Here is a 22,538-nt window from a genome sequence, read left to right on the forward strand (position 1 = left end):
GGCCGGGGGGTAATGAGGGCGGACTAACCACGCACAGGCCACACTGGACGGGCACGCATGAAACTGTCCAGTCCCCGCCTCACACGCAAAAGTGCAAAGCTCAGACTGACACTGTACCCAGGGCAGGGGCCGGGGCCAGGGCCGGGGCTGGATGTTGGGCCTCAGCCCAGGCAACTAGCTTAGGCCCCTCAGAGCCCTCGCCCATGGAGGGTAAAAGCAAAGGGGGCAAAAGAGGCAGTGTGACCAGGGCCCCTGACCTGGGCTTAGAGCCTGTGTCATTATCTGACCCGCTTACTGACACTACTGTCACAGACTTAGACCGTGCCCCAGCCAGCGGTGGGTCTAAGGACCGGGTTGTAGGTACAGCTCCTGTGACACGTAAGTTCACTGTAGATGCTTCTGCTGAACGGGAGAGAGAGAGGCCCAGGAGAGACTCGGCAGGTGAGCACCGGTCAGAGACGTCAACTATTTTCACCGAATCCAAGATTGAGCTCTTTTTTCCCCCCGCTTTAGATGGTATTTATTTTTACACGATATTTCCTTCCCCAAACTGTCCAGTCAGCACATGATTATTTTTTTCTTGTTTAACAAGATAAAAAGATGCACATAAAACACAAGTTCAGCGAGATTCTACTTTCGTATTCACAGGAAGTATAAATGTATGCAGGATGTGGGTAATAAAATACACTGTGCTGTGTATGAGGTGCTGTACTTGTAGAGCTGTTTTTCCAGAGGTAAGTCATTGTGCACCACAGGCTATCAAGGTTTAACTCAACATAGTCACGCCTGACAGATATTTGGCTGGTTACCACTATCACAGGGCTGTGTCATACATATGCAAAGGGGGGTGCATTTGTTCCATGAACTCTCAACTACTGCTGGCTGTTTAGACCCCCTCTCCCACCCCCACCCCCCAACCACCATCACAGTTTATACTCGGAGCACTTTAACAAACATAGAAATCCGACACAGCCAGGGCCAGCCGATCACAGCCTGTCCTTGCGGAGTGGGTCATCCAATCACAGCAAAGAACTGGACACATGTGACCTGAGACCTTTTTTGGTGGTGCCTGTGAGCCTCTTAAGACTTGGATCGTTTGAGCAGCCCCCCTTGGCCCTAAATGGGAGAGGGGAATATCAAATGCACGTTTTTGACAGGCCAATTAAATAACACTACGTAATACCACCCCGGTGAGACACCCCAGTGAGAGAGCCGACCGTTTGAATCATCTCTGTAGACCATTTCAAGAATATATTTTCATCATTTTGGATTATACCAAATATGAGACCATTTGACCCATGTAGAATTAATATCCAAATGGCTGGCAATGATACAGCTCAACATAAAAGGTTAATGGTGCACTTGTGTAAGTGGCTTGATCACGACGTCTTGATCTCAATATAAGAGCTTTGCAACTGATCAGGTGTGCAAGGAAACTAATAATGTGGCAGCTACTTGCATTGAAAGGAAAAGCATTAAGTAATGGAACACTGAAGCTAAGTGTAAAGTAAAATATCAGCAATACATAAGAACAGCAATAATAATAATAATAACACTTGTAATGCAATTCAATTAGAGTTTTAAGCCCCTATGTCAGCTGAAGTGCCATGGAGCTAATACATTCCCACCAGCTCTGTAGCCAACCTTACACTACCTGACCTGGATGGGCCCCACATAAAAAAAAGAGAATTTCTCTTTGGGGATCATTAAATGCATCTTGTTGCTATTACTATCATACAGCTTCAGTTTGCCATTACCGCAGTTTGCTGTCTCGGTTGAGATAGCACGGTGTTAAAATGAGTTCTCTTCTACCTCAGCGTCCCCTGCACCGCCCTATGGCATCTCTGTTCTGGAGTGTGTGCGTGACTCCATGGTGCTGGGGTGGAAGCAGCCAACCTTCATTGGTGGCGCTGACATCACAGGTTACTTTGTGGATTACCGCGAGGTGGTTGATGGAGTGCCGGGGAAGTGGCACGAGGCGAACATCAAATCTGTCAGCGAGAGGGCCTATAGAGTGAGTTAACCATGTCATGATATACTCTTAATGCAAATTTTCAGTACCATCTGTTCAATTTATCCTTATTTTTGGAAAAAAAGTAAGCCCTCTCTTCATGTCTGCTTCTTTCCCTCCAGGTGTCAGACCTGAAGGAGAACAGGAAGTATCAGTTCCAGGTGCGAGCAGCCAACATGGCAGGTGTGGGCATCCCGTCACTGCCTAGTAAGACCTTCCTCTGTGAGGAGTGGACCATTGCGGTGCCCGGTGGGTAATAGCAACATCTCTTGTCTTTTATAAATTCTGAGTTTTTGCAAAGAAGATGTCACAGTTTAACTAAAACTTCACTTCAGAACACTGTTTTTGTTGTATTTGCAAAATGTTACAACACTCATCAGTTCCATATGTTAGCATTTATCTCACACACACACACACACACACACACACACACACACACACACACACACACACATACATATATATGTATATATACAGGGTTCCCCCCAGAAAAGTTGTTAGGCCGGATGGCAAGTGTCTATTTTGACGGGGGCCCGGCACGGGCCAGTGACAGACCAATGGCAGCATTAAGGTAGGGCCCTATAGTTTCTGTGATAACAGAACTGCAGAATTGAGAATTTGAAAAAGCTATTGGGCACCCTGGTGGCTTACCTGGTGGAGCGTGGGCCTGTGGTGCTGAGTCCTCGCCACGGCGGCCTGTGTTCGGGTCCGACCCGGGCCCTTTGCTGCGTGTCGTCCCCCCTCTCTCCCCTGCCTTTACTGTCTTTCTCGACTATCGCTATCTAATAGAGGCGGAAAATGCCCAAAAAAAAAAGTTATAACACAGATTCCGTAGGCCTCTACACTGAGTCTGCAAAAAGCTGACTGGAGATTTGAAAACATGACTATGTAATGTGTTATAAGTAAGTCAACACACATTTAAAAAGAATTCAACAACTGTTGCAGAGGCTCACAAAGAATCTTACAATGTACAGTCTTGGAATGCTTCGTTTTCAACAACAACAAAAGAAATGTAATTAAATTCTCAAATTTTTTGCGCTCTGCTCGTTTTCCTATAGTGTGTTCACATTTTAACCAACAGATGTCGCTGGTGAGCTTTCCAACCAATTTATACCGCTGTTTCTAAGAGCCGCCACACTGTAACCGTAGTTAAAAAAAACAACTTTGTTTTTAAATGCATTTTTAAAAAAAATCCCTGATGCGCTTACATCCAGTGGGGGGGGGGTTCAACTTAGGCCCGGGCTTGCAATACACCATTGTATATACATATATATTCCTGCGTACATATTAAAGAGTTGAGATGTACACATATGTACATCTGAGTATACTGGAGTATACTTATGGATACATACATGCAAAAATGCATAAAGATATATTGCGTAGATGTGTTAAGGGGATAAATAATGCATTATCATTTATGTGATTCAGTCAGTATACACAATCATTTAAAAAAACTATTTTCCTTTCCCACTCCTGCTATGTTTAGCTACAATAACCATCTTTTCCAATATACCAAGAATTTATTGGTATAGAGTCTTAAGCATTTATCATAATTTACCTGCAAAGTCCCTATGTGTTTCCAACTACCTGCTCTCTTGCTGATGGGCGTCTGTAGGACCTCCCCATGACCTGCAGATTACAGAGGTGCGCAGTGACTCGATGGTGTTGCTGTGGAAACCACCTGTGTACCAGGGCCGGGACGAAGTCAACGGGTTCTACATTGATATCAAGGAAGCACACGCACCGGAGGAGGCATGGAGGGGAGTCAACACCAAAGCAACTGACAAGAAGTACATGAAGGTAAACTCCCCTCAGTGTTTGAGCAGCACATTTTTGTAAGTGGTGATCTTCGGTGTGACATCCAAAATGTGTAATTTTGCATTGCCGATAGATAAAGAATCTGAAGGAAGCAGAGACGTATGTGTTCCGTGTGCGTGCACAAAATAAGGCTGGCGTGGGAAATGCCTCTGAGCCCACGGAGCCAACCCTGGCCCAGACCAAACCGGGTAGGAAATTGCTGTTTCAGAAAGTCTGTCTGTTAGTAGTTGTGTTGATTGAATCAGTGATAACTGAGGTTGCTGTTTTTATCATCATCATTGCTTTTAGATTTTTATTTTTCCTTTCTTTGCCAAAAGGAGTCGTTTACATATTGAGTTGCCCTGTATGACTCAAATTCAAGTTTTACTGCCACTTTCCTTGTGTTTCAGGCACCAAGGAGATAGTTGTGGATGTTGATGATGACGGTGTGATTTCCATGAACTTTGAGTGCTCAGACCTGACCCCAGACTCCAAATTTGTGTGGTCCAAGAACTACGAGGAAATCACAGACACGTCTCGTATGACTGTAGAGACCAAGGGAACCAAGTGAGATCGCGTCAAACTATTCAGTCTCACTCCATTTAGCATTCTTATCACCCAGGTTAACGATGTGGTTTTCCCCACAGGTCCAAGGCCATTTTCAACACCCCTGGGGAGGATGATATTGCTATTTATTCTTGCATAGTCACGCACACTGATGGTGCTTCTTCCAGCTATACTCTCTCAGAGGACGGTGAGTAATGCCGTCTGTACAGACAATCTGAAAAATGTGACTCCAGCCTCTACAAAGAGATTGGCACCAGAAGAGTTAAACTCATTATCGAGCATACTTTAATCATTAACAAGCTAATTTGATCCAGCTTTTTGCAGAATATATTGTTTCAGAGGAAGTGGTTGAATTGAAATACCCCCCCCCCCCCCAAAAAAAAGGAATATAAAAAAAGCTATGAAGATGAATAACTTCCCTTTTTACTCTTTGGACCCGTCAACATTCATTTAATCATTTAATCTATCTTTGCAGAGTTGAAAAAGTTGTTGGCAATGAGTCATGATCACAAATTCCCCAGTGAGTATCCTTGCATCACATGTCATTACCCATTTATTTGAGTTCTGGCATAAACTAGAGCTTTTTTTTCTTTTTTTCTTTTTTGCTGTTTTTGTTCTTATTCTTCCATTCCCTTCTGTCTCTAGTTATTCCCCTGAAGACGGAGCTGGCCGTTGAGCTTCAGGAGAAAGGCCGAGTTCGCTTCTGGCTGCAGGCGGAGAAGATCTCAGCCAACGGCAAAGTCGACTATGTGTTCAACGATAACGTTCTCTCGCAGGGAGAGGTCAGTGAGAATCATTTATTTGCTTTTATTTCGAGCATTTACCTGATGCTGTTACCCATGCAGAGCCACTAAATAATGAGCTCAGGGGGAGTACGTTTAAGTCCTTAGGGCACCAAAATGACAGGAAACCAAAGACAGGAGTACACAGGTCCAAGCCTTTTGACATGTGAACATGCTGGAAAAGAAACAGAATAAACTCAATAGAAAGATGAGGATTTTTTTTTAACCTTATCAAACACATCAGCCCCCTAAGAAGCCAAAAAATATGTTGTCTTGCACACTCCAAAAGGCCCTTAACATCACTGGGCACAATATGGCCATATGGAGGCTGAGACCTGCCTGCATATATCCATGATAACAATGTAAAATGTTCATATGTTAATACGATATAATCACATTTAAAGAGGCAAATGATAAGATTTGTGACAATAGCTCCATTGAGTCTTAGGCTCAAGACACAAAGCCAAAGAAATTCATGTTTATTCAAATAACGATTTCTGCTTTCAGCAAAGACAAATTCAGTTAACACTGTGTTTTAAGCTTCTGCAGCTCAATTTCAGTGATCCCTGGGTTAAATCTGACACTTAAGGAACAAACTACAAAGTTTTACCTTTTATGAAAGGCTATTATTTTGCATATATTCTGAAGTGTTAAGTAGTTAAGACCATTTTAGTTTGTGTACGCCATTTTGGCCTTTGGTTCAGAAACCAAGGGGCATTATACATTATTATGGGCTTGGTAGCATGACAAACCTATTGAAAGAAAGGCTTTTTTAAGTCTATGACACAAGAGGGGTTGTGGCTCTGCTGTTTGGACGTGAATAACGTCAACGTAGTATAAATCAGAAATTATTTGTATTCAGGATGCAACAGGCATGTCTGTGTACATCACTTCTTTTTCAATGTGCCAAATGTTTTCGCGGTAGATTAAGATGAGGCTGTAAAGTTTATGTGTCGTTCTTGTCTTTGCAGAAATACAAAATGAACTTTGACAAGAACACTGGTGTGATTGAGATGACAATGGAGTGTCTGACAGCGGAGGATGAGGGAACCTTCACCTTCCAGCTGCAGGATGGCAAAGCCACCAACCAGTCCAGCTTGGTTCTGATTGGAGATGGTATGTTATGATATGGCTACTACGTATGACTGCATACTGCTGGCCTGGTGTATATTTCAGTTTGGCCCCTGTCTTCTCTGTGTCATATCTTATCACAAACAGATCGACTGTTCTCAAATGTGTAAAACTAGACCATTTTGAAGTAAAATGTTTATAAAATAGACTCTTGCTATATAGTATGAGTAGGGATGTTGTGTTGTGGTTCAATTTACTTTCAATTTACATGATTTAGAGGTCAGACAATGTGTTATTATGTAACAGTAGGGGGCAGTAAAGTCTTTCTAAACAAAGTGGAAAAGAACAAGCCATTCAGTATTTCAGCATCCCAATGTTGTGGTATTTCTATGTAGTTAAATGTTCCCAACTGTATTTCCTTCTCCAGTGTTCAAGGAGCTTCAGAAAGAATCAGAATTCCAGAGGAAAGAATGGTTCAGAAAGCAAGGTATCAGACCGGACCTCGGTTACAGCTGCTGTGTTATTACGAAATACCTTTTCCTTGTACTATATTTGATGTTAATTGTCAGTGTATTGACCTAAAGCTCTTTTGACTGTTTTTCTACAGGCCCTCACTTTGTTGAGTACTTGAGCTATGAAGTGACCCCAGAATGCTGTGTTATTCTGAAATGCAAGGTGAGAGGTCTCATTGCGGTGGAGTTGTGATGAAGACATGTCAGTCAAGACAACTCATGTATTTGAAAATATGCCAACACAGTATGACTTTTAGCATTGGCAATGAATGGATCTGTTTGCGTGCGCAGACTGCGCCTCGAGTGCACTCGAGTCTATCATTAACATGGAGCATAATCCCTCATCCAGTACACAGACGAAGACCCAGATAGGTGGCAGGTGGGGTGGAGGTGGTTGGGCTGCAGCAAAGCATGCATAACAGTAGCAGCATAGACACACATAAGCAGCACAAACTGATAACCTGCCCCTGAGCAAGGACGATTGTAATTGGTGTATAGTCAGTGGTTATCACATGACTGGTGGTTAGTGGTTTACAGTTTACAATTTCATCTAGCAGACACTTTTTATCCAAAGTGACGTACATCTGAGAGTTAATACAACACAAGCAAGGCTCTAGTCAGGAGGCGACAACGCAAGTAAGTGTCCAAAAAAAAACTAGGTTTAAGTCTGATAGGACATAGGTGTCAACAAGCAGTGCACAAAGGCAAAGGTGCATAGAAGCGAATGTTTTTTTTTTTTATACCATCAGGTGTGGGAGGTGTTTGAGAAAGATCTGAGTCTTTCTTTATAGACAGAGAGGGACTTAGCAGATCGAGTGGAGTTTGGTAACTCGTTCCACCATCGGGGAACTCCAGAAGAGAAGAGTCTGGCTTGTGACTTAGGGCCCCGTTGTGGCAGAAGTGCCAGGCACCTTTCATTGGCAGAGCGTAGTGAGTGGGACTGAGTGTAGACTGAGTGTCGTATAGCGGTTAATACTTGTTAGTAATACAAGGCTTGTGGTTGGTATTTATCACATGTTAGTGGTTAACACATGGCTGATGCCAACCAGTTCAGCAGTCAGCAAGATCTTCCTGACTGATTTTTTTCTGCCCATGCTGTTGCGCACATTTATTAACATAACTCTCCTCTTCATCCCTTCTCTAAAGGTTGGCAACATCAAGAAGGAGACTGCTGCACTTTGGTACAAAGATGGACGTGAAATCAAGGCTGACGAGCATCTTAGCTTCACTGAGGGGGTGCTGAAGCTGGAGATTGCCCAGGTGAGGGATTGAGGATAAGGTGAAACCTGTGTATTTGTGTATATCCATGTATATATTTATACTGTACAATTGTCACAGTGAATTCATTTGTGTAACTGTAAACTGCACTGTTCTTGTATATATCTATTTATATCCGTCCACACTACCTAAACTGTTTGGGCTCTTCACACATCTTGGGCTTCCTTCCTCTGATTCTTTGGCTCACAAGATATGTTGTTGGTGTAAGTTGACATGAAATTGAACCCGAGGGAGTTGTTGGAGCGTTTTCATTTCACACCTTATACCACACCGGCAGTCTCAAGAAGGGTTAAATTCTCTGCAAGATTTTATGTTTCAATGGAATTAACAATTACTCACCCTATAATCAAGTTTCATATCTCATATGATTCAGCCTAACAGTGCCATAAGCAAAACGTGAATACATTTACACCTTATTTTAAAGACCACATTCACTGTGTCCATGTGTATGTCTCCTTCTGATTTAACCTGTTCTCTCTTCATATTTATGTTCAATCGTCTCATTCCCATTCGTTGCCTTAAACACCATCGTCATGCCAGTGTGCTGTCCGTGAGTGTGTGTCATAGTGGCGTAATGTGACACGCTAGCCTCCAGGGTGTGGCATATAAACATGTCACATATGTTCCATTTCAGCGCGGCTCCCCTGCAGCCGCTGGTGCAGAAGTAGCCGACAAAGCCGACGACGTAATCTGGAGGACGCTAAAAGTTGGGATCAGTTATCTGTTGTCACCATAAGTGATAGGCTGGTTTTGCTGTTTTGCCTGAGAGTGCTTTTTTTTTTTTTACCATTTGTTTGTTTGTTTGTTTGTTTAAGCTTTTTTGCTTTTCTGTCAAATTTATGTGTGTGTCCTGCAGCACCCGAAGCAGGAACGAAAAGCTTGCCTTTTCAGTTGAGCACAAATCATATTCCATTACAAAGTGGTGCTGGCGTTTGGCACTGGTGGTGATTATGTCACTGTCACCCCGTCTTCTAGATTTCCAAGAAAGACTCGGGTGTTTATGAGGTTGTACTCAAGGACGACAGAGGAAAAGACACCTCCACGCTGAATCTGACAGATCAAGGTAATCCCGGTGTGGAACGCCATCTCCCCTGAAACGCAACAGATGTCTAGAAAGTAATCACGCTTTCTCTTTTACAGGTTTCAAAGACTTGATGAACGAAGTTTTTAGTGTTATCGGTAAGAGTAAGATTCACCTTGCTTTTGATGTTTAAAGTACCGCATAGTTTTTTTTCTTCTGTAACCTAAAAAAGCCTTTTTAATGGTCCTTCCCATTGGTTTGTTCCAGCCAATTCCTCAACTCCTCTGAAGATCACGAGCACAGACGAGGGCATCCGACTCTACACCTTTGTCAGCTACTACAACGAATTACTCCAAGTGACCTGGCATTACAAGTGTGTTCTCTGTAAACACTAACGCATACAGGACAGTGTGTTTGGGTGTTTTGGTTTGTGCACCAATGTGTTTCCGCTTCACACCAGGCTGCATCCACTCTCTTGTACACGAGACATAGTGATGCTCATTTTGAAAAGCGCTTGACATTGATTTCTATACTTTTACTTATACTCTATTTTTAAGTGTAAGAGTAGGCATTATGATTACACCTAGTATTTACCACTTAACCCTTGACCTTTTGAGGACCACTTCAGCCAAATATAACACCCAGCTTGAGCGGACCGTAAATATATGTTCTTGGAAGCATTCCTATTGTAATAAGTCACTGGTCTCTTTCTGCATTCTCCCCGCCAACAGGGACTCAGCCATCGCCTTCTCCGACCGCATTAAGAGCGGCGTGGTGGGAGAACAGCTGTGGCTGCAGATCAAAGAGCCCACAGAGAAAGACAGGGGCAAATATGCCATTGAGTTCCATGACGGAAAGGACGGTTTGAGGAGGACCGTCGAGCTGGCCGGACAGGGTGAGACCATCCGCTTATCTGAATCCAAATCTAATTCCTCGCAGGTCAACACAATGACTGCATTCTGGATGCATGCTCAATGATCCAGGTGTAGAATCAAACTTGAACTGTGTGTCGGACATTCTTGTGTCGTGTTGGTGTGATGCGTCTAGTGTGTTGGTGTAGTGTTCTGTGCCTGTCATGTGTCACTCTCAACCTTCACCGCTGGCTAGCAGAAATGCAAACAGGAGAGCCAAGTGCGTAAGTCTCTCCCTGCCAGTACATAGCCTCTCCAACAGCAATGCCTATGTAGTGCCTCCTCGTGGCGACACACGATAACTGGGTACACCTTGGACCCTGGCTGAACTACAAGGGACTCGGAGGAGGTCTGGCCCCTAGATGTGTAGTACGCAGGCCCACCGGTGTGTGGATATTCCCTGATGTCCACGAACCAGCCCCCAGCTATGGGTTAAATAGTGCCACTGCCTAGTGGATACCTCGGGAGAGGAATAGGCTGCGGGAGTAAACCCCTACAGAAAATCAACATCTACAGTGTTGTTGTTTTTTGTTTTTCTTGCCCTTTTGTGTCTGTTTAAGTCGGAGAGTACTGCTGGCGTCGTGTGTGGCTGCTGCTTCTCCCTCTCGTAGCCCCCCTTCCCATCCATCCCTGTATGTTTTTGCTATGTTTATCTGTTGTCTTGTTTCACCCCGTTTACTGTAAAGCAACTTTGAGTATAAGAAAAGTGCTATATAAGATTGATTTATTATTATTATTATTATTAAGGTTCATGTCCTTGTGTCCAGATGAACTGATTCATCTTTTCTGGGCCTGTATTGTTTACTTATTTCCCTTTTTTTTCTCCTTTCTTCAGCATTTGATGACGCTTTCGCAGAGTTCCAGAGACTCAAGTAAGTTAGTCATCATCCGGAAACCCTGTTTCACCCTTTGGGTCATCTAGGATCCATCTCATGAAAACCTTTACACTTGAATTATTAAGTGTCTTTCCACATTATGGCAGAGCAATCACCTTTTGTTGCCTCTACATCATCCTACATTCATAAAGTAAAGATAAAGTCACATGCATTTCAAACGTGTCAGTGTTTTCCACATCAGTTTTTATCTCACAGTCGTATTGCTGTTGGTCCAGTCTTAACTGGCTGTGTTGTCTATGCATTCACAGAGTTCTCATAGGTAGCATTCCCCCTAATTTTGAGAGAAGCTATGAAATGCACATCATGTAAAATTAGACCTCCTCCCTCACTCTAATTAATCCCTCTTTATTTTACTGACCTTTTCAGAGCTGCTGCCATCGCAGAGAGAAGTAAGTGTGGCTGTTTATTTTCACGGGCTCACTGGTGTTTACTATGATAGCTCCCACCTCGCTTTTCCGTCTGTGACTAGTGGTGATATTGGATTGTGTGTTAAGGCTTGTCTGCATATCCTGTTTACATAACAGAGGAGATGTGCTCAGTTACTGTTGTTTCTTTCAGACCGCGCTCGTGTAGCGGGAGGCCTGCCTGATGTGGTCACAATACAGGAGGGCAAGGTAAACTGTCTCAGCTTGCTATGATATTATCAACTTCTCTCTCTTCTGGACAGTAAGGGAAAATGCCCAAACCAGATGAAAAAAAACTTAGCCAGAAACCTTAAATGAAATCAGTGGAACATGAAGGCGCTGACTGGGTGATATTTACCTGGAAACCAGTCATTTACGATCAATGACCTCAGGCCATGAAATGGTAGCCACGCCTCACTCATTTTAAGTCGCTTGGATGCTTTTCCGTTACATGCCTTATAGGTAAAACATTACATATGTTTGTCATATGCTATCTTCCCTTTAGGCCCTCAACCTCACCTGTAATATATCGGGCGACCCCGTGCCAGAGGTCACCTGGCTGAAGAACGACCGGGAGATGGTGTCCGACGACCACTACATCCTCAAATTTGAGTCGGGCAAGTTTGCCAGCTTCACCATCACCACCGTGAACACATCAGACTCTGGCAAGTACAGCATCCTGGTGAAGAACAAGTACGGCACGGAGAGCGGGGAGTTCACCGTAAGTGTCTTCATCCCCCATGAGGGGGGCAGCAAGAAAAAGTAAAGGCGGTCCAAATCTTGACATAAATATGTATAAAAAAACACATAGAAAACAAAGAATGGGGAAAGTCTATAAGCCTTGAGAATTTGTTGGAGATATTTTGGGTAGCGTGTTCAGTCACTCGAGAAGTGCTGTGCAATTCAAATTTGAACATGAAATCAATCATAAAATCCCTCAAACGTTCAGAGTAAAAACTCCAAACGGTAGTTGAGGAAAGTCACTTTAAAACGGCAAAGAAGCTCTACGTACGCCATTGTTGTAATTGTGAAATCCACTTTTACTTAAAGAAGATATTTGTAACGTAATGCCCATCCCAAAATATCATTGTTGCAATACATCTTTTGTTTGTGTGAGAATGTGAAATGTTTGTATTGTTGTCAAAAAGTTTGCTGCAGTAGAGGAGCCGGGACATTGACTGGTCAAAGAAAATACAAGGTCAATACTGTAGGTTAGTGCTATCACAAGGTGACGCAAAGTCAACGGAGAAGGAAAAGAAAACCCCGATCCAACTGTGATTGACTTAGTGTCGATGTAATGTGCAATTCGTTCCAACTCCTACTCACTGTTCATTGATTGTTCAATGTCATTCATGATCACTTTTAATGTTGACGTTACGATGTCATCTCCACTGTCTTTGTTTATAATGAATGTCTCCTTCACTGTCCTGGAATCATTCTTGTCTATTGTTCATGACATCACCCATACGGTCATTCACCCATGTTTATGCTGTCACCCTCACCACCCTTTTATTGGTGGTTATGATGTCATCATGTCCACTGAAATCTGTGTTTTGGACATTTTTGTCAGCAAGTCAATAGTGATTATCATATCACTCTTGTTGACACCCCCCCCTTACCTTCCATTGAAAAGTCTAATTAAAGAGCATGTGTTTCATCACCTCCTCCTCTTGAGTTGTTTTGACTTTCTTTGGAGCCCCTTACCTTTCACTTTCACCCCTTGAATGTCTGCTCTCGTTTCAGTTCACTCTTCCCTGTTCCCTCTCAGTAATGTGTATGATTTCTGTCGCCTGGGCTGTCGCCGAAGATCAACCATCAGCATGAGGACCCCTCCCAACACACCCCATCCCCACCACACCCCTCCTCCCACCACCTCACCACAACCCCCCCCTCCAACCCCCCCAATGTAATCACATTCTGGCCAAAATGATATTGGTTTCCTTGCAGTTACTTAAGGTGCGCTTGATTGGTGATGGTCTAAAAAAAAAAACAGCAGCTGATAACACCGTGACCCTCGCCCCGAGATGACTGTCTTACCCTGCAAAGTGGAGTAAACCTAATCAAGTTCACCTAAAGATGTAATTGGGAGGGAGCTGATTCCATTTTGTACCTGGTCTGGTCACCAGCATTACAACACTATCATACAACACCCCCCACCACCACCCCACCCAGCACCACCAGTACTCAGTTGAAAGTACATTTCTGAGACTTTGCCAGTAAATTTTGTCCATTCACTTCACTTGCGTACAAATTCCTGGTGTGTGAAAGGTAAGTTTGGTAAAGAATCAAGTGACATACACATTTTTCCTCATCATGAACACCAGCACTACAGTACAATACCATTATGTGATGTGATATACTATAAAAAACAAAACGAAACAAAAAAAAAACCCAGAATTGCTTTAACTTTGCGTAGAAATTTTGATAATATCTTTCATTATATACAGACCAAAACTTAGTGGTGAGTGAGAGAAAAGTGAAGGATCAAACTTCCCTTGATGCTTACATCTACTGATGTGTTATAAGATATGAATGTGACAGGCGAACAGGTTTAGGTATCTGGTAGGATTCAGTGACCAAGCCATGAGGTGGTTTAGAGGAAAAAAAGTGGCTATAAAGGCATTAAAACAGACAAAAAGTTATGTAAAATATAAGCCCCTTGTCTTGACATACAAGTTCTAGCATGGAGACCAGGATGTGAATTTCACAGAGCGAGTATAGTATGCCTGATAGGACTTGTACAATCTCACAGTCCAAAACCACCATTATAAAAAATATATGTAGTTCTGATTTGCCACAACAAATCAAATGCACAATTCAGCATCAATTCCCAATATCATATTTGCAACTCAGCACATCAAAGAGGTGCCTTCAGGGCTTGAACAGACATCATCGGAAACATCCATCCATTCATTATCTGAACCACTTATCCTGCTCTCAGGGTCACGTCGTTGGAAACATGCAAGATAGAAATATGACTATTCTAACTGAAGATGGCTTCAGAGATTTGGTCAAAAATTGCTGATTTTAACCTCTGAGACTGATAAAAAATGGACAGTATCACTTAGTACCTGTGTTAAGACATAACATTATGATAAAATGATCCAGAGTTGCAGAAATGGGTTACGTAGCTGAGTGATTATATCAGTTCAACAGATATCAGTATATTGTGATAAAAAAAAATTACATGTACGATAAAAATCACGGGATGAAAGTTTTCTGTCGCATACTGGTGAGTGTATATGGCGAACATTTGCTGTCAATTATAGGGCCGACCCCGCCGAATAAGTCTCTTCAGGTGAGTGACATATTGTCCTTTGGATGATAGTATGACGGTTGATTCTGACTTATGTGGGAGGATTTCCATGGCAACGACTAACTTGGATTTTTTTTTATCATTTCATTCCCCTTAGCTGATTGTTACAGAGGGCAAAGTTGTGTTGGATGGGACTTCATACTACATGGACGCAGATGGAAATGTGGTCTTTGGCCCAAACACCCCACAGGAAAAGCAGAAAATCTTACTCACCGGAAAGAAGATGCAGAAACGAAAGGGTGAGAAATGAGAAGACATACAAATGTGTGTGTGTCTGTGTGTGTGTGTCTGTGAGATATCTGACTATGCAATGTGTATTGCACTGTTTCTCCCAAAACCATTGCTAAAAAAAAAAACAAAAAAAAAAACAACTCCCATTTGCTTGTATGAGCAGTCTGAGAAGTCACGTCCTCCTCCCTGCTTGTTTGCCTCTGTAAAGACTCAGAAAAAAATAAGGCTCCTGCGCTGGAGAAAGTGGAGGACAGAGTAGGAACTAAGGGTAAAGGCAGCCTGCGGGAGAAGAAAGATCAAAAGGAGACGAAAGCCGATGGTCCAGAGGCTAAAGAGGAGGCCCCTGCTGCCGGCGAGCAGGAGACCCCGTGAGCAGCCCTCAGACACAGTGGATCGGATCGGCCCCGATTCGAGGTCGACTTTTCACACAAAGGCGTAGAGAAGGAACAACAACAACAACAACAACAACAACAAGCAGACACGAGGAAGCACATATTGACCAACTAACAGTTATAGGATTGATGTGGGTTTGTGTGTCCAGCATAATGTGTTCTCAATACGCATCACCTTAGGCAATGCTTTTTCTGCCATCATGTTCATTAATTTCAAGATACAACATGTGCACTAATGGCACAGATGATGGCACAGCTACTGTCACCAGAGAATCACATTTGGCTTTATCTCTCTCACAAGGCCGTTTATAATGACCGAAAACTAACAAGTTTTCCACCAAATGTTTTTATCAGATTTGCGTGTCTCTGCATATCGTGTGCTTCCATCGCATTACAGTTGTTTGAATAAAAAGTATGTCAACACAGTCTTTGGATTTTAATGTAGTAAACGACAAGATGATGCACTGAAACACAAAAACTAAAGAGAGAAGGCCTGCTGAGCTAAAGTGAGTTCAGTTATCATCAGTGACTGTTTTCCATCCTATGTTCAAGGGCTTCTGGGGAAAGTGAGAGGAAGCCTGAGTGGAGAAGTGTACTAGTATTGATGTTCAAGGATAAGGGTGATGTGCAGAGCTGTCGTAGCTACAGAGGTATAAAGCTGAGCAGCCACAGCATGGAGACATGGGAAGGAGCAGTGGAAGCTGGCTTAAGAGGAGAGGCGATGATTAGCGAGCGGGCTGGTGGGAAGACAGCCTTTCCTTAGCTAGCTAGGAGAGAACGAACACCAGACGTTGGGTGTGAGGCTGAGCAGAACTGATTGACAGCAAGGAGGAGTGCTATAGGAAAGCACCGTGCAGCTAGCAAGAACTGAGTGAAGCTCCCTAAACACACTCCACTTTTGCCATTCAGTTTGAGCATGTTTATTAAAGGAGTAAGAATCAAAACTCAATATACAGACTTATTGTTATGCGTGTGTTTATTTTCGGGTTATTCTCTCCGTTCTTGTATGAAAATTTCAACAGAAAACTTGTGGAAAAATGTCCCTAGCTTGACAGCCAGTGGTGGGTGTGTGATGCTTCATGACAGAATGGACAATTCTACTTACGCTGCAGAGTCGGTGGGCAGTTAATGCCTCTTGCCCACCCCACCCCACCCCCACAACCCTATTCAAAGTCAACGGTGAGGTGTGTTGAGTAATGAGACTCCCATTGCACCAGGCGATCCAGTTTCGAGCCCAGCAAACAACAAGAATAAGTGTCTACCCAGCCTAGCTGGGTACATTTAAAATCCTCAACAGTTGCAGGAGTGTTGTAGGTACTGTGGCTAGCCCTGCTTCCTGGCCTTCCTCAAGGCCAGCTCCAATCTCTCCACCTGCAAGGTCCTTACATCTCAGCTACCCGTTCCAAGTAAGTGCAAGTCCTCACAGACGTACCGGCGAAACAACCGCTGCTTTAATGTGACCCCAGATTACGATTTGTTGAAGAAATACAAGTGGTTTCTTGATTTCGTTTTCTTTGGAAATCATTTGACAATGGTTTACATCGGACCTCCTATGTGGAGCAGGTTCAAAATGAAAGGAGTCCAGTACAAATAAGGGGCTTTGTCTAAAGTTGTTTGGTGGGAAGAGGGTTGGCAAAGAGACACTGAAGGGTGACATGTGATGTTTTCATGGCTCACTCGCTCAATTCGATGCACACAATCGTCTTCAATATTTGAACACAAAGTCTTGTTTTGATATGAATTCCCAAGAAGGGCTATTCACTTAGGCTATAAACTAAGCCCGCATGACATCAATGAGGCGCACATATCTGATTGACCCATTTCTGAAGCCAAATAAAATAGGAACATATAATCCGTTATACTGAGTGTAATGCATAGATCAACACTGATACAGGCCTGCACATTGCCTCCAGCCTGGTTTCCACAATGGTTACCGGATCATTTGCATATAAAAAAAGATTAAAATGGGAGAGGGGGGAAGGATAAAGGTCGCTCGGTTACACGGGGCCCAGTGGTTAGCACTGTCGCCTCAAAGCAAGAAGGTCCTGGGTTCGAACCCCGGGGTTGTCCAACCTTTGGGGGGGGGGGTCGTCCTCTGTGTGGAGTTGGCATGTTCTCCCCGTGTCTACGGTGGGTTTTCTCCAGGCGCTCCCGGTTTCCCCCATCATCAAAAAGACATGCATGTTAGGGTTTATACTCCTGTCTGTGCCCCTGACCGAGGCATGGCAAGACGAACTGGAGTTGGTCCCCAGGTGCTGCACTAGCGGCTGCCCACTGCTCCTAGCTACACAGCTAGGATGTGTTAAACGCAGAAAAAGAATTGCCCCACGGGGGTTGATAAAAGTAGTAAAACAAAAAAGTTACAATACTGCAGGAGCAAATCAGAGCTCTGAGCTTTATAAACATGAACTCAATGTAATGCTCAAGAAAATATAATGCTCAGCTCAGCAACACTAGAAGTGACTTTGGTCAACTGATCTGCAGCCTTCCTGGGATGGCAGGACATTTTGGAGGCGTGGCAGCTGCCTGTGCCACCACTGTGTTTTCTGTTGAAGCTCAGACTAAATTTTTTTTCTTTTTTTGCATTGTAACCGGCAATCACTACAAACTTCAGAGTTAATTTGATTATGCAGGTTCAGACAAACACCTCATGAGTCTATTGTAAATGTTCCCTGTAAATGAAAGCAGCTACGGGCAGACTGCATGAATGACATCCTCCTCTCACACCTTAATTAACTGACTGGATCTGTGCAGGGTAATGAAGTCTCCAGTCTATTTGCCATATATGAAAGCAAGTTTACACGTATACACACAATGACGTGCTTATCTTGCTGGCTCAACACACAAGCGGGAAATAAAAGTACTCGGAGAAGTCAAAGTGCAAGAGCAGGATGCATACAGCCAGTGCAGACTTGGGGTGCACTTTGTTGCACAATAGTGAGGTGCGACGGTACTGTAAACAGGACACTCGTGCAAATGGCAGATTGTGCAGTCAGTAGTAGTAACAGTATAATGAAACAGGTATTGTGCGCGGTAAGCAGCACCTTATTCGTCATTACAAAAACCCATTTTGAAGTCAGAGGTCTATTGGAAGTGTCGTTAGACTACAGTAAAGCCTACATACGCCATTCACTGCAATCGCTCTTCTTCTTCTTCTTCTTCTTCTTCTTCTTCTTCTGCTTCTTTTTCTTCTTCTTTTTTAAATGATCTGGCTCATGTTTTCGTGGCCCTGCGCTGACGTCACATCCCAGCGAACTCTCACTCGTTTATAAAAACGAGACGATTCTCACGGCCTCAGACACAGACGCGGGTCGCCATCGTTACCTGAGAGGGACGAGCGAGCGCCTCTCCTCCTGAAGCGGGAGCGCCGGCGCCGGCGTGAGCTCCGCATCGGTATTACGGCGCGGTCGCGCGCAGGCGGAGAGCGGAACGGGGTCACGTGGTGTCGGTCGGCGTCCCAACTATTTTCTGTCACTGATGAGCCGAGTGAGTCGCGGTGTGGCCGCCCGGATGCTGCTCCGTCTCCCAAGGTAAGGCGGCTCTAGTCTGTACGCGGACTTTATGGTGGGGTGTCGTCGGCCGACGACTCCGGAAATTCTCGGCAACCGCGGGGTGCCGTATTTACAGCTGTGGGAAGCCGGTGGCTGTCGCCCTGGAATTAATGTGAGGAGGCTTTGATAGACGGGGTCTCTGACGCTGTGAGTGATGTGTGTTGAACCTGCGCTGTTCATTATGCGGGGGGGGGGGCGACATGTTTTAACGGTGTGTGTGTGTGGGGGGGGGTTAATTAGCCTTGCCACGAAGGGTTCATAAGCCATTTTTTTTTAGAGTTAACGCCGCATCCACGCTCATTTGTTGTGCGTGGATGTGACGTGTTTTTTTTTGTTGTTTTTTTTGGACCTGACATCAGCGTCGTATTTATCCCTCTGTAAACGTGTTTTAACGCGCGACACCGCCGGAGACGTGAGCCGAGGCGTGCTCCGCGTCCAGCTCTGCGTGCGAGTTTACGCGAAAGTGGACGCGGCGAAACGCACAGCTCGGCATTTCGTGGACTGCCCCACGAAATGGACCGACGGTTCGCGCGAATGGTCGACGTTATTTACGTTGCACGCCCCGTCTCCGGGAACGGCCCCTGTGTGCTGACTATTCACCCTGCCTCGCCGATATACCTGCCCTAGGGCAAATTAATAGCAACCGGCAGCGGTGTAAAAACCCGGTCCAGAAAGTAAAAAATCCTAACCGTGTCTTTACTCCATCCATGTATTAAACCAGCTGATTTGGGGAAACTAGTCGGCGCAATCTGACGGTTTAGCATATGGGTGGAGTAAAGACACGGCTAGGGTTTTTACTTTCTGGACCGGGTTTTTACACCTCTGGGTCACCGGGGATCAAAGCTTAACCCGAACCCTAACAGGCGCATGCGCGGTAACGCTTGATGGGACCGCTCGGTAGGTAGGAGCACCGGCCGGCTGACGCGAGGGACACGTTGGGACACTTGCGCACGGCGTCTGAGAAACGTGCAGCGCCGAGAGAAAGCCAGATTTATCGTAATCTTGTAAACGAGATTAACCACTCTCAAGGTCCTCTCGTCTAGTGGAGAGAGAGAGGGAGGGAGAGGAGGAGGGGGGGAGGTGTGGTCGCTAAATGGTTATGGTTTTACTGGCTGACGTTTTGTTTGTTGATGGATGGGCCAGGGTATCGACAACTCTGCTGTGAAAGGGCGACGGTGTGTTCCTGCAGACAGGCTGAGGTTACTGTTGTGAGATAAGGCTGCAGACCTCTATTAGTCATAACGCCAGGGGAAGATCATTTATAACTTAGTTATTGCAATATGATGCAACTTTAGTGGGATGTGCACAATAACAGGGGTTGCTCACACTTGAAAATGAAAGAACCGCCCATATGACAGACATATTTCCAGGTACAAGTCCAGCACAGAAATGGTGGCCTGAAAAGTATTTCCTGTGCAGGGTCAACTTGTCAGCCTTGTTTTTTTACTCAGTGAGTTTAATAGTTGTTGCTTTTCATTGTTTCTTTTCTCTTACTTTCATTCATCTTTATTCGTTTGTTGATTCTGACCTTGTTACCTGTTTTTCTTTTTTACTGTATAACCTGAATTTTTTTTCACCTGCGCTTATTTTAAATGTACTTTTAACGTGCTCCTTTTCAAAGTTGATGCATTGTAATATACAGACTGTGCCCCTTCAGTGAAGGTTTGATTGACATGAGGGAGCTTAATGGTATTATCTTCTTTCTTTTTTTGGACAACTGGTCTTTTTACTAAATTTGGTGTGGTCTGTAGCTCATGCAGATCTCTATAACCCAGCTCAAACAGTGTGTAGTCAGCTAAATCCTCTCACCAGGGGAGATCTGCCACACAGGGACTGTCAACATGGCTGACGCCTGTCATCTGACTAGAAACTTCTTCATCCATAATATGAAAGAGGGGCACTGCAATGTAACACAATGGCTTACCGTGGCACAGTGAAGGCCAAAACCATGCAAGAAAAAAAACAGTATCATACAGTGTTACACACAACTTACATCACCTCGTAATTGAATTTCATGCTATGTTTATTTTGCAGCATATTTTAAAACATTTTAAAATATGTTTGTTATAATTCGGTCACAGTAAGTTATTAGTCATTACAGACCAAACCGTACATCATGTGTGTATACATACATACATATATATATATGTGTGTGTGTGTGTGTGTGTGTATATGTATGTGTATGTGTGTGTGTGTATGTACATATACATATATGTATATATATATATAATCCAGTGATTCAAGTAAATTCGTTATGAGACAGTACAAGCCTGTTTCATGCCATAAACAACATCAGCTGTCAACGGATTATTTTGCTTCTTATTTGTTGAGCACTTTTCCTACCATTCAGTGTTTCATATATATATATATATATATATATATATATATATATATATATATATATATATATACATGCTACCAAAGATGCTCTTATTTTCCACTATGGCATTTTCATCACCCATGGGTGTTTGGAGTTGGCCGTAGGAGGAGCACGCAAAGGAGGAGGGAGAGATGGAGGTGAGGGGTGGAGGCACCCACAGGCGGGTTATGTAAGTGAGCAACAGCTCCAATTGGGTGCGATTTTTCCTTCATAGTGTTTGTGTTTCATCTGAGGGGTTACAGAGGTCATCAGAGCTTTGGTGCGTGGTGCAGACTAGGAGGGCGGGGAGGGTGGCCGGGGTAAGAGAGGGCCCAGTGTGGCACCTTGGCTCTAAGGGCAGTCCTAGCTAGCCACAGTCCTTGGGGAGTGGGTTGGGGTCCTTGCGGTAACATGGAGCTGTCAGGGAAGTATCGTGGGCCTGGAGCTACTGCAGAACAGGCAAATCAGCGGATGCACCTGAAGTCCTCCTGGACTCTGGTGAGTTGGGATTCAGAACGAGCTGATGTGATGAATGATGGCATGGGGGAGGGGGGGCTTTGAGATGAACATCTGTGACCTGGTGTGAACTTCTAGATCTTTGCTCCTTAATGTGTTTTCTTAGTTGTATTCTGTTCTTGTTATACTCTCTCTCCACTTGGATAATTACTAATTTAGCTACTATTGTTTTGTGAACCAGTGGATTTGATTTTAGTGCTCTTGACTTTTCTTGTAAACTGATCAGGTCCGAAGTCCATCAAGCTGGTATGCAGCGCAGAGGTTCAGTTGTGCTATTGTGCTACCTACTGTAAGGTGCTTATACAGTCTTATTGTGGAATTTATGTTGTGCAGGAGCTTGGTACCCCCTTTCACCATTTTAAAAAGACTACCTCATAGGCCTAGAGGAAATGTGTAGAAGAGTTTGTGAGTCTGCTTGCCTGCCTGCCTGTCTCTCTCTTTCTCTTCTCCCCCCCCATGCAACTTGCTAGCCTGAAAAGTCTAGCTTAAAGTCTTTTCAGTGTCCAAATGTGATCCCGGCTTCCCAAATGTTCTCCCAGCATTCATGGGAGGTTGCAAAACAACAGGAGACAGAGACGGTTTTATCATCACGGCCATTAAAAATGCAAGGCCCAGACAATCATTCAAACCCTTCCTCTGATGAGATTGTCTTCCAAGTGAGGAATGAAGCAGCAGACTGAGGAGAAGACACGGTGTCTCTGAGCAAACTTTGGTTGATGGCCCGGTGATTACCGAGATACCGCTGAACTGAGCCACGTTTGTGTGCAGCCCTCCATTAACACCCAGCGCATCACCGAGGATGTGTTTAGCGAGAGGAAACATCACTCTTAGACTACAAATCACTCTGAATGGGCTGAGAAGCAGGAAGTGCAATAAGTTAGGCAAAATCTCAGCCTGCAGAATTACCTTTGCGGGGTTTTTTA

The 22,538-nt window shown here is 44.1% G+C and overlaps 2 protein-coding genes across 2 annotated transcripts in view; both read left to right on the plus strand.

The window, feature by feature from the left end:
• myom1b (myomesin 1b) overlaps positions 1-12,924 on the plus strand; it is a 35,007-nt gene extending 22,083 nt beyond the window's left edge. Inside the window, exons 17-36 of the mRNA XM_056299287.1 lie at positions 1,818-2,014; positions 2,134-2,260; positions 3,627-3,811; positions 3,903-4,017; positions 4,219-4,375; positions 4,456-4,562; positions 4,851-4,895; positions 5,021-5,157; positions 6,129-6,273; positions 6,656-6,715; positions 6,836-6,903; positions 7,887-8,000; positions 8,994-9,081; positions 9,159-9,197; positions 9,307-9,412; positions 9,771-9,934; positions 10,786-10,822; positions 11,213-11,235; positions 11,405-11,460; positions 11,756-12,924. Coding sequence (XP_056155262.1) covers positions 1,818-2,014; positions 2,134-2,260; positions 3,627-3,811; positions 3,903-4,017; positions 4,219-4,375; positions 4,456-4,562; positions 4,851-4,895; positions 5,021-5,157; positions 6,129-6,273; positions 6,656-6,715; positions 6,836-6,903; positions 7,887-8,000; positions 8,994-9,081; positions 9,159-9,197; positions 9,307-9,412; positions 9,771-9,934; positions 10,786-10,822; positions 11,213-11,235; positions 11,405-11,460; positions 11,756-12,016 — 2,231 coding nt within the window. The 3' untranslated portion in view covers positions 12,017-12,924. The remainder of the gene's footprint in view (positions 1-1,817; positions 2,015-2,133; positions 2,261-3,626; positions 3,812-3,902; positions 4,018-4,218; positions 4,376-4,455; positions 4,563-4,850; positions 4,896-5,020; positions 5,158-6,128; positions 6,274-6,655; positions 6,716-6,835; positions 6,904-7,886; positions 8,001-8,993; positions 9,082-9,158; positions 9,198-9,306; positions 9,413-9,770; positions 9,935-10,785; positions 10,823-11,212; positions 11,236-11,404; positions 11,461-11,755) is intronic.
• An 8,637-nt stretch (positions 12,925-21,561) lies between these two features.
• Positions 21,562-22,538, plus strand: part of LOC130129852 (phosphatidate phosphatase LPIN2-like) — a 17,873-nt gene continuing 16,896 nt past the window's right edge. The window contains exon 1 of the mRNA XM_056299523.1: positions 21,562-21,597. Within this exon, the coding sequence (XP_056155498.1) occupies positions 21,571-21,597 (27 nt within the window). The 5' untranslated portion in view covers positions 21,562-21,570. The remainder of the gene's footprint in view (positions 21,598-22,538) is intronic.

This window comes from Lampris incognitus, chromosome 19 (genome assembly GCF_029633865.1).
Source record: "Lampris incognitus isolate fLamInc1 chromosome 19, fLamInc1.hap2, whole genome shotgun sequence".
NCBI lineage: Eukaryota > Metazoa > Chordata > Actinopteri > Lampriformes > Lampridae > Lampris > Lampris incognitus.